Source organism: Felis catus, chromosome B1 (genome assembly GCF_018350175.1).
Source record: "Felis catus isolate Fca126 chromosome B1, F.catus_Fca126_mat1.0, whole genome shotgun sequence".
Classification (NCBI taxonomy): Eukaryota; Metazoa; Chordata; class Mammalia; order Carnivora; family Felidae; genus Felis; species Felis catus.
This window is the reverse complement of record NC_058371.1, coordinates 172,084,752-172,097,032: the sequence shown is the minus strand read 5'-3', so window position 1 is coordinate 172,097,032 and position 12,281 is coordinate 172,084,752. Positions and strand designations below refer to the sequence as shown.

Here is a 12,281-nt window from a genome sequence, read left to right as displayed (position 1 = left end):
TGTTATGCGGTCATACAAATGGAATAATATAAAACAAATGTTAACAGCTTACATTCAATAAAGAAGCAATGAAGCATTGGAAAATATAGGGAGATTTTTATTTTCTCTTTTGACAGTATACTGCTTGAATTGTGTGCCATAAGGACATGCAACCATTATTTTATCTTTTTTTTTGTTATTATTTTCAACATTTATTCATTTTGAGAGACAGAATGCAAGCAGGGGAGAGGGGCAGAGAGAAAGGGAGAGGCAGGATCCAAAGCAGGCTCCAGGCTCCGAGCTGTCAGCACAGAACCCGACCTGGGACTTGAACCCACAGACCATGAGATCATGACCTGAGCTGAAGTCGGATGCTTAGCCAACTGAGTCACCCAGGCACTCCCATATAACCTCATTTCCTAATTGGTAAACTGAATTATACCTCTAACCACAGAAGGACTAACTAGTCTTCCAGTGCCTGGATGATATTGATAAAAAATATTAAGATTTGAAAGTAAGAAATTGACTAAAATTTCCTTTATTAACTAAAATAAAACCCAGAAGTTAATCAGATGATTAAAAAAGGCTTTGTACCACATGGAAGATGCTAAATACTATTATTAAATTGGGGATATATACTTCCCTACTTTTACTTTTTTTTAAATGTCTGATTATTTTTTGAAAGAATATATTCATGTATTATTTCAATAAGTGTTTTACAAAAATTAAAATTAAAATTAAAATAAATAGAGGCGCCTGGGTGGCTCAGTTGGTTAAGCGTCATACTCTTGATTTTGGCTTGGGTCATTATCTCATGACTCATGAGATCAAGTCCCATGTTGAGCTGACAGTGCGGAGCCTACTTGGATTCTCTCTCCCGCTCTCTCTCTGCCCCTCTTTCACACTTATGCATGCTCTCTCAAAAATAAATAAATAAACATTAAAATTTTTAAATAAATAGAAAAAGATACTAGTAGTAGATATATTTGCTAGGTAGACAGGTTTCTCAAGAAATTTTTCAGGCACACACATTTTTCTTCCAGGAAAAAAACCAATCAATCTTAATGTAACTTATTTAAGTACAGTGAACATTAGCCACAATTTACAGGGCCTTCAGGCCTATAATGAGGACTCTGACCAAAGATCTCCCAGATCACATGCTTACAATACTCTAATACAAATACAACTTTAAGTAAATTAAAATTTTAGAGGTTTCAGTTACACTGTTTAGATGTGAAATACAGAGCTCAACAAACCAAACAAGGGATTATCTTATTTCAAATCTTAGGTTACAACAGAGAGCAGGAAAAACACAAAACATGATCCAAGTTCACATTACTAAATCTATCTGTTCTCTCTTTCTGGAACTCCTATCATTAATAGAAGAAATTTTATGCCAAGAGACAGCCAGTCAAGGAGAACAGAGAAAGAAGGAGGTATCAAGGGAGCAGAAGAGGGTGAAACCAGAATAATTCTACAAATGGCTTCAATGGGGATGGAAAAAGCCCCCTGCAGGCTGTTTTTATTGTTGTAAGGAAATATTAATCATTAAAAAAAAAAACAAAAACCACAACTAAATACAGTTGTTGTAAGGAAATGCCTTTTTTTTTTTTAAAGAATACTAACTCCACAAGGGCACACACAAAAAAATACCACACAACTTTAAAAAATGACTGATTTATAATGACATTACAATTTTGTGCTGGCATCTTTCTACACATGTAGTAGTATTCTACCATATCAAGAAAAATCCATACTTATCACTAAGCATGTTTCCATAGTAAATCAAGTAATGCAACGTATAGCATAACTTGATGAAAAGAACTGATTTTAAATGAAAGAAACTCACTGTATATATATTTTTATCCACTTAAAAGAAGTCTTACCAACCAGTATTTAATGAGTAAAGCATTAATTATGAAAGAAATAGATTGTAATGTCAGAAAATGCCTTTTATTAATGTTTCTGAACATTGTGGAGACAAATAGAGACATAAACACACTTAGCAAAGTACAACTGTGTTATGAACCTGTGTGTAACTCAATGATGTAATTAAGTCACCAGAAGCACACCTGCCAAGTGAATAAGCAAAGCTTTGTCATGAGCACCCCAAAATGGGCACTCTTTGTACTGCAGTCTTACCAACCTTAAACGTAAATGCAGCTTATAATGTATTATTTAAAACACTCCTATAATACAACCGGAGATATAATCATTTGCTTTTAAAGTCCACACTATAGATAGACAATAAAATGAATGAAAATCAGATTTATATTCTTTATACTGGTACAGCCTAAGAGTTAAACAATCAAAATTTACATAAGCACTGATGAGGCAATAGTAAAAAAAGCACTGAATTGTTGTTGTAGCCATTTTGCCTTAGGAGACATACAAGTTTTTTCTATTTTTATATATTTTTTATATGCTGATGAGAAAAAAATCTACTAATTTAGAAATCAAAGAATTAAGAACAAAAGAAAGTCTTATTAGGATTACTGAAGAGCTAGGGGCACCTGGGTGGCTCATTTGGTTCAGCGTCCCACTCTTGATTTTGGCTCAGGTCATGATCTCACAATTCATGAGATCAAGCCCCACGTGGGGCTCTGTGCTGACAGTACCAGCCTGCTTGGGATTCTCTCCCTCTCCGCCCCTTCTCCACCTGCTCGCGTGTGCTCTCTCTCTCTCTCTCAAAATAAATAAACATTTTTTAAAAAGAATTATGGGAAAGCTAAACATAATATCTTTTCTTTTCAAATCATATAATAGTATACTCAAAAATTTTATTCTTCAGTGAAAAAAGTCTGTACTACATATTGTGTATAATTTTACTGCTTCTAACGCCTTTGAAGTAGCTTACAAAGTTTTATCTTTTTAAAGTTTTACTTAAGTAATCTCTGTACCCAACGAGGGGCTTGAACTCACAACCCCAAGATCAAGAGTTGTATGCAGAGGTTTTTTTCTTTAAATTTTTTTTAATGTTTATTTAACTTTGAGACAGAGAGAGGCAGAGCATGAGCGGGGGAGGGGCAGAGAGAGAGGGAGACACAGAATCCAAAGCAGGCTTCAGGTTCTGAGCTGTCAGCACAAAGCCCAATGAGGGGCTCGAACTCATGAACTGCAATATCATGAACTGAGCCAAAGTCGGACGCTTAACTAACTGAGCCAGCCAGGTGCCTTCTGAGTTTTATTTTTAAGGTTATTTGATTAGGTAGTACATTCACAGTTTTAAACTGTACAAATACAGTGAAGAGTCTCTCCTTCATTGCTTTCTTCTATCCTCCTAATGTTCCCTTGATCACAAATATAGTGTTTTTAAAGGTGCTTGAAGGAGACCAACTGGCAGCAGCAGAACAGAACAGGGCACTAAAGAAACAGTACAAGGCAAGGGCACCTGAGTGGCTCAGTTGGTCAATGACTGACTCTTGGTTTCCGCTCAGGTCATAATCTCACAGTTAGTGGGTTCAAGCCCCACATTGGGCTCCGCACCGGCAGTGCAAGACCTGCTTGGGAGTCAGTCACTCTCTCTCTCTCTCTCTCTCTCTCTCTCTCTCTCCCCTCTCTGCTCCTCCCCTGCTTGCACCCTCTCTTTCTCAAAATAAATAAACTTAAAAATTTTATTAAAAAAAGAAAACAAAAGAAACAGCACAGGGCCTAGAGCTAAACTGCCAGAGTTGAATGTGCCTCTGCCACTCTCTGTTCAGCTCTGACACCTGGAAAGAGTGACTTAACTTCTCTGTACCTCAGTTTCCTCATTTGTAAAAGGAAAACTTACATCATGGGCTTAAACTAGTACCTAGACTAACTTGAAACTCCTCAATATAACCATTATTATGAGCTCCAGTATACCCCTTGGAAACCATTCCTATGTATTTACAAACATATACTGACCTACACACACACACACATCCCCCACATGTTCTCACACTCCAACCCCACAAAGGCATCTCTATGGTTTTCACTATCTTTTCTCAGATACTTCTAAAGAATGTTTCTTCTTGTATTTATAATAGTTTTTGTGTTCTCCGTTGTTCAAGACATAAAGGTCCATATTTTTTTGATGAATTCTATCTTTTGTCGATAATATTTCCATGTTCCACTTAATTGTTTTGGCTTTGAATTATATTGTGTCTAAGGTTAAGAGTACTGCATTCTTTTGAGATAGCTTTTCCTTACTCCTTTATCATATACCTACTATATATATATATATATTTTTTTTTTTTTCTTTTTTTTGAGAGAGAGAGAGAGAGAGACTGGGTGGAGGGAGAGAGGGGCAAATGGAGGGAGGGAGGGAAAGAGAGAGAGCAAGAAAGAATCTCAAGGAGCCTCCATGCTGAGTGTGGAGCCCAATTTGGGGCTCAATCCAATGATCCTAGGATCATGACCTGAGCCAAAATCAAGAGTCAGACACTCAACTGACTGAGCCACACAGACACCCTAGTAACTGTCTTCCTTGTAAACAGCATTTCAAGACTCCGATCTAACTCTTTTAACAGGGGATGAGAACCCACTCACACATAACATTTTACTTGTGCTTTCTATGAACTACGCTTCTTTCTTCTTGCCTACCTTCATAAGTTATTTGGGTTTCCTCTTTTTTTTTTAATGTTTATTTATTTTGAGAGAGTGCATGCACACGAGTGGGGGAAGGGCAGAGAGAGAGGGAATGAGAAGGAATATCAAGGAGGCTCCACGCTGTCAGAGTAGAGCCCGACACAGAACTCGAACCCACGAACCTGTGAGATCATGACCTGAGCTGAAGTCCAGAGTAGGCCCCTTAACCATCTGAGCCACCCAGGCTCCCCTCCTTTTTTTTTTTTTAAACTCTACTTCTCCCCCCATCATATGTTTTCCAATGTGTCAGTACCAGGGCATCGTGGATATCTGAGAGGCAGATCTTCGATTGTTGTGACTGGCTTACATCCCACATGACTTTCAAATGTCCTGCCACCTATTCACATAAGTGAAAAATCTGAGCCTTTAATCTAAGTCCATTAAAAAAATAACAGCAAGATATTTTTTGGTTAGCTGACACTAAATTACCAAGGAATTTAACTGGAATTCAGCATTTAAATCAAAGGAATATTATACTTAGTTTTGTTTACAACTTTACAAAGAATTGTTCACCATTTCAGAAAATCATGTTGCTGGTGATATTTAAGACCAGGACAACATACTTATATGAAGCTGCACTTATAGCCATAACGTGCACAATGATTTTTCATATTAGACACATCTAATTATTTCATCTTGTCTTTGAATGTAGCTAGCTATGCCCAACCACACTGTGGTCCTCTTATTTTCTTCAACTGCTTTCTTGTTTTCCTCTTTATAGTTATTAAAGGATCAGGATGGTGACAGCATATACAAACAGCTTTCCTTACCAAGGAAGGATGCAGGCAGGCTAGAGAACCTCTTAATGCTCAAAGTAGGGAAAGCTTCATTCTAAGGCTTTATATATAGCACATTTCATTTCTGAACCATTTCCTCTTTTATATCCACTAAAGGTCTGGGGTTACTCTGGCTTCTCTCTTGATCCTTAACATCCAACTAGAAGCCCTCCCCATGAATATTTTCTACTTTTCTTAGAAAGCAGTAACCTGGTTTTAGCCGGTAGCAAAGGCCTCAACCAGTCACCTTACATTCCATGGAGGAAAAAGATACACAACATATCCAGCTACCCAATAGACTCACAGCTTGTCTTTTTACTCCTAACTGGAAAGTTTTTGCTTTTTGTTGTTTTAATTTTTATTAGTTATTCATGTATACAATTCAAAGTTAAATAAACACTTTTGCCAGTCTGTTCCGAAAAAAAGCAGTTCCTCATTTCTGCATACCTATTTCTCCTCCCATAGAGGAACGACTTTCACCTTTTAGCTGATTATTTTAGTATTTACCTCCATGTCTTTATAAATATGCATTATTGCTACTTCTTGATTTTTCAGTTTTAAGCAATACCCATTGATTCACCAGTATAGAATAAGAAGAACTAGTTCTCTCTTTTCTGAGCCCAACACACATGTACATTCTTCCCATCTGCTAGTAATTAAATCATAAATTGGTTTAGCTCAATAGTGTTAACATTATTATGACTATGTAAATGCTCTTCACATTTGAACCATGTAGTAAATTATAATTACTTTTTCTTTTCTGTACTATTTTCTGTATTTCCTTAAAGTTAAATGTTCTTTTTTCCCCCCATTTACTTGGTTTTCTAGGACTTTTGGCAACTTGTTTTCAGCTTTTTAGATCACAAAATGTCTCGACTCACTAGGTGTTCTATCAATTCATCCTCCTGAAAAAGTCTCTGCTAGAGCTGTGTGACACCCTCTCAATGAAACCAGCTGTCTTGTATCCACAAACCTGACGCACAGCTATCACCTTGGGATTTCCATTCACCATTATCCTGGAAGTTACTTTTGCTTCTTGCATGTGCTAGACCTCTCACTTTCTACACTCAAATCTTAGTCTCCCTCCTTGGTTTATGTCTTCATTTTGGTGAAAAATAGTTCATTCTTTAGCACCTTTCTAAGTAATGGTACATGAGATAGGATTTTTGAAGATTCTCTCCTATTTGATTGACACTTTGGTTGAATACAGAATGCTGGATTTGTAATAATTTCCTTTCAGAACTTAAAGTCTTTGTGCCAATGCCTTCCAGTTTCGCTATAGAAAAGTCTAAAGTCTTTACACTATCGATCATTTGTGTGTGACCTGTAAGAGGCCAGAACTGTTAGACAAAATGAGCAAAAGGGAAGAGTGGGGTGGAGAAGGGACAGATCATGTAGGGCTATGTAAATTTTTTTTCACTTTAAGTGTCATGCAGGAGTTTGAGGGAAGGAGAACATTATCTGTTTTATCGAAAATAGATCACTTAAGCTGCTGTAGTGAAAACTAAACTTGCAGAAAGTGGGGCATGGCAAGGGGGTGGAAGCAAGGAGACTCATAAAGAGGCTAATTTAATAATCCAGGCAAAAGCTGATGTAGACTAGAACAGGATGCTCCACGGAAAGTGTGAGAAATGTCTGGATTCTAGATATATTTTTAAGGTTGAGTCAAAAGGATTTGTTTCTGCATTAGCTATGAGGCTGAAAGAGTAAAAATTGACACAAAAGGTATTGCCTGAGCAACCAGAATAATGGAGTGAATAGAAGAGACAAGGAAGTTTAAGCCTGGGGGCAAGAAAAGAAGTCTGGTAATGCACATATCATGTGTAAGATGTCTACTAGTTATCTAAATGGAGATGCCGCATCAACACTTGGACATACAAAAGTCTAGAATTCAGGAGCAAGCAGCTTCTTGGCTGCCCTAGCTCTGCAGCACGACTTTGGCTCCCTCGTGTTTTGGCACTTACCCTCCCTTTGATCGTATTCATTTTCCATGCTAGGTTCTCCTAGTCCGTGCTAGTGTGAGCCACGTACTATCCTTTTAATAGGTCTTTTTCTGCTTAACTCAGTCAGAACTTCTATAACCTATAATAAAGAACCTTAACTGATATCATTACTAAATTAGGAAAAGAATTTAGTTTTAAATTGTGAATGAACAGAACTTTATTAAAATGGAAAGGAAACAATGGTAAAATCTTAACTGCTCCTAAGCTGAAAATATCCCTTGGCAAAGCCCACCTATTTCCACAGAATAGGCAAAACTAAACTGCAGTCCAGTACACAATTAATAATCTAACCATAAATAATCATTAAAATCTCTAAGTGTTCCCAGGTTTTTACTTGCTATTAGCACCTTAAATTCTCAGAATTTGATAATACTCTAACCTACAAGAAAATCCAATTTGGTTATACGAAGTAAAAAGTAACAAAAATTCCAAATTAGAACCTAAAATTAATGAGATGCTACTCTACTGCAAAGATGAGTTCAATGTCTACTTTTAGAAAGATGAGGGTAATAAACCTCTGCTCTGTCATCACCAATATATACCCATGAGTTTTCTGAACAGGCAGACATCTAAATTCTGGTAGTTACAACTAATACAGAAAAATTATACCATCAGATAAACTGCTTTTAAATATAGACTGGGGGGTTAGACTTCCACAGAATAGTTAAGATAAAGGTACTAAAAACACGTCCTCTGAAGTGTAAGAGTAGAAGATAACGAAAGCATGAGAGGTATAAAAGCCTAGTACAGTATGAAAGAGTGCTGACAATGTTTAAATGAAAAAAAAAAGATTCTTTTTGTTAAATAACCCTTTTCCTGAGTATATCATAGAAGATACAGAAAACTATAAAAAAAAAAAAAAAAAACCCTCTCACCTTATATTCTACAATCCAGAGATAAACACTGTTAACACTGACATATTTTCTTCAAGGCTTTTTTTCCCATGCACATGTATATATACGGTGTGTGTGGGTACAGAAAAGCAAGATGATGCTAAATGTCATTTCTAGATGTTGCCTTTATTCATTTCACATGTGAATTTCCCTTCTGTTATGATGTAATCTTCAAAGACATTCTTTTAAACCTCTGTATAAGATTCCATCATATGAGCAAACCATGATATAACCACTACTGGCAGACATTTAGGTTGTTTATAACTTTCACTACTAGAAATAATGCTATAGTAAACAGTATTACACATTTCTGAATTTAGAGAACTTAGAGACCTCATGGCTGAACTTCTGAAGTTAGAGACATTATTTCTGAATTTCTGACGTTAGAGACGTTGTTTCAAAAGATACTCTTTCAGTTTAGAAAGTACTTAATATCGATAAGGTAGGTATGGCCCCAAAATGCTGCTTGAATTGGAGTTTAAATAAAAGAAGAAATAAAAACCATAAAGCACAATTCAAATCAAACAAATGTCTATCAAGCCTAATTAGCAAGTTTCCTCATTGAAATCAAGTGAGTTTCTCCTCCCTTCTGGAATCTTCAATACTGCTATCAGCAATTTATACACTAGCAGATCACCCATCCAGGATCACCCATCAGTAATTTACATCATGTGAAAATATCCAGCATAGACTAAAAAATGTACACTGTACACTTTTAAAGGTTTGTAAAATCTAAAACCTATTTTCACATAAAGTACTTCACACTAGGATTGCTACCAATAATGTCCCATCAGGTATGAATGTGCCCATTAAAAACAAAACAAAACAAAGCTAAACATGAGTATTCCTGACAATCTACTGAAGAGAAAAAAAAAATGTACAGGGGATCATAAAGAGTAGGGCTTAGTTTTAGTCATCTCTAAAAAAAAAAGCAGCAGAGCTAAGAGAAAAAAGCATAATAGATACTATGTTAAAAATAAAAAGATGACACTAAGAAAAAAAGAGGTAGTAACTCTTATTAAAAACTGATCTCCTGGGGCGCCTGGGTGGCTCAGTCGGTTAAGCGGCCGACTTCGGCTCAGGTCATGATCTCGCAGTCCGCGAGTTCGAGCCCCGCGTCGGGCTCTGTGCTGACAGCTCAGAGCCTGGAGCCTGTTTCAGATTCTGTGTCTCCCTCTCTCTGACCCTCCCCTGTTCATGCTCTCTCTCTGTCTCAAAAATAAACGTTAAAAAAAAAAATTAAAAAAAAAAAAAGAAAAACTGATCTCCTGGGAAAATTTACCAGTTAAATTACAAGTCTATTTTTTGTGCCTAGCATCACATTTGAAAAAAAATTTTTGCCTTACCCTGAAATTTAGACATAAAAGTTATCAGCTATTTAACATCATAAATCAGAGAAAATATTTTAAATATTCTCTCCTTAGACTCATCTATTTTTACATCAAGTTGTCAGAGATATAACATTCCTATTTTATTTCTATAACCACAAGTCTTATTAATTTTATAAATTCTTATTTTATTGATTTCCCTGTAAGAAATTTTTTAGGATCATAAGTCCTAGCATATGTTGACTCTAAAAGGAGTATCATTCACAAGAAACACACTCCTGATCACTACATACAGACACTGAGTCAGCGGAAAACCTGCTTATTAACCACCAACAACTCAAATATTTGAGCAAATGTTTGTTCCTGCCTTTATTACCTGGTCTGTGATAATATACCTCTTTACAAGAGCTTTCTAGAACAACAAAATGTTATGTCTAACATAATAATAATACAATATACTTTATTGATAATAGTCAAATTTCTTCTTTTGTACATAAAAAAAGTATAAAGTCCCGTATTTAATACATAAAGACTCCTGTATTTAAGATTATAAGACTAGGAGAGTCTTAAAAACTTTACAAATTCAAATCTCACAACAATCAATTCAATGAGACTATCTAAGGCATGTTGTTCAGAAACCTGCCTCTGTCAAATAATTGATTTGGACTTGGAAATGCTTTATATAGAAATTTTTATTGTCATGCCATTTATTGGAGTAGGATTTGAACCATGTCACAATAGGAACTATGACTTCATAGCAGTTTATCAGGTAAACAAGCTCCATATAGCTGAAGACTATATATTTGTTAATATAGAACAGAAAAGGCTACACACAAATGTGTCATCTTCCCGTGATGGTGATTTCACCAAAAGAAATCTACCATAAATAAAAGGTAGCAATCTGTTTTTTGTTTTTTGTTTTGTTTTGTTTTTATCTCTAATAGAAGAATTGCTGGCAAGCACTTTAACCACTATGACTTAAACCATTGTGGAATTTCAATTATGAAATAATTTTAGTGACCATCAGATGAAAATTCTCCAATAACCAACATTCCCCCCCCCACCCCCCACCCCCCAAAAAACAGGACAGAAGGGATACAGTTCAATTCTGAATAGGACCATCCCATTCATCTCACCAGATTAATCAGCCTTCTCATCGCATGTTCATGAGAGCAAACACATTCACAGGGATCGAATCCACCTTCTGCCATGATTTCCCAGTTTGATTTAACTTGACTGTTTAAATCTAGGAGGAAGGAAAAAATGTTGTAAGACTACTGTTCAGTTATTCTTTCCCTTAAGCTATGAAAAATTCTTAATATAACAGGTCTCTTAACTAATAGTTCTCTTAAACTAAAGATAGTTCATATTTATTATAAACTATGTAATTTATGAATCCACACAAATGGTCGCCTACCTGTTCTGCCATCAGACTAATTTCCTACAAATGTGAATGTCTTCTGATGTTCTACACTGGGCCCTCCTGTGAAACAGATGATGCTAGAGTCCTACTCTGCTTAATAATTTAATTCTTTGTTAGCTATAGTACTGCTATAGAATAAATGTTTGTGCCCCTGCTAAAATTCATATTGTTAAAAAGGAGACAGCAGAAGTGAAATAAATCAGTCAGAGAAGATATCATATGTTTTCACTCATAATTGGGATTTGAGAAACTTAACACAAGACCATGGCGGGGAAGGGAAGGAAAAAAAAGTTACAAACAGAGAGGAAGGCAAACCATAAGAGACTCAAATACAGAGAACAAACTGAGTGAGGGTTGATGGGGTAAATGAGCGATGGGCATTGAGGGCACTTGCTGGGATGAGCACTTGGTGTTGTATGTGAGTGATGAATCACAGGAATCTACTCCTGAAGCCAAGAGCACACTGTATATTAGCTAACCTGACAATAAATTCTATAAAAATAAATAAAAATTAAAAAAAATTAAAAGGAGATACCAGGCAACAAAATGGAGTCACTTGTGCTAAACTCCATGTCAGCAAGCCAAGTCCTAATAACCTATCTAATCACAGTTTCAACCTCCCCCTACCCCGTCAAGAATGGTAACCTTTAGCCAGTCAACATGGAATTATCTCACTAGTCAGCACTAGTGAGATAATCCATCCACAAACCCCTTCCATTCCCTGTAGGAAGGTGACCTTGCCTAAAACAATGCATTCTTTGCTAATAATTTCCCTTCTCCACCCCCTTTCTGCCTTTAAAAACCTTTCCTTTTATACAGCTTGGTGGAGCTCCTTGCTATTTGTTACATGGGACACTGCTCAACTCATGAATTGTTGAATAAAGCCAAATCTTTACATTTACTCAGTTTAATTTTTGTTACTTAAAGAATTTGGTGAAGACAGCAGGACTAAAGGAGACTTCTGACATCTTTGGGGACAACGAGAAACACAGGTGTGGTACCCGATGAAATATTTGAGTTTACTTTCTTTCTAGCCATTTCTGAGGGCCATCACGGAGTTCTTGTCAGTTCTGAGCTCCGTACTCTTTGCTGAGCTCTTAAGCTAACTGGCTTTCCAGTCCGGTCAGCTTGAGCTGGCACCCAGTTCCATCTGAAACCTGAGTCCCTACCTCTTGGCTCAGTCCACAATGTTTGGAATACCCTTCCAGTTCTAGTCTATAGTCTCCACTTACTGGGATTTGGTGGTTTAGTCTTTTCCCCAGTTCCAA

At 36.4% G+C, this 12,281-nt stretch overlaps 1 protein-coding gene across 2 annotated transcripts in view; it reads right to left on the bottom strand.

Annotated features, from left to right (window-relative positions):
- The window catches only part of SMIM14 (small integral membrane protein 14), a 79,632-nt gene that overhangs the window by 32,323 nt on the left and 35,028 nt on the right, over positions 1–12,281 (bottom strand). For both annotated transcript variants that reach the window (XM_003985429.6, XM_023253189.2), the window contains exon 2: positions 10,727–10,836. In XM_003985429.6, coding sequence (XP_003985478.1) covers positions 10,727–10,801 — 75 coding nt within the window. In that variant the 5' untranslated portion in view covers positions 10,802–10,836. The remainder of the gene's footprint in view (positions 1–10,726; positions 10,837–12,281) is intronic.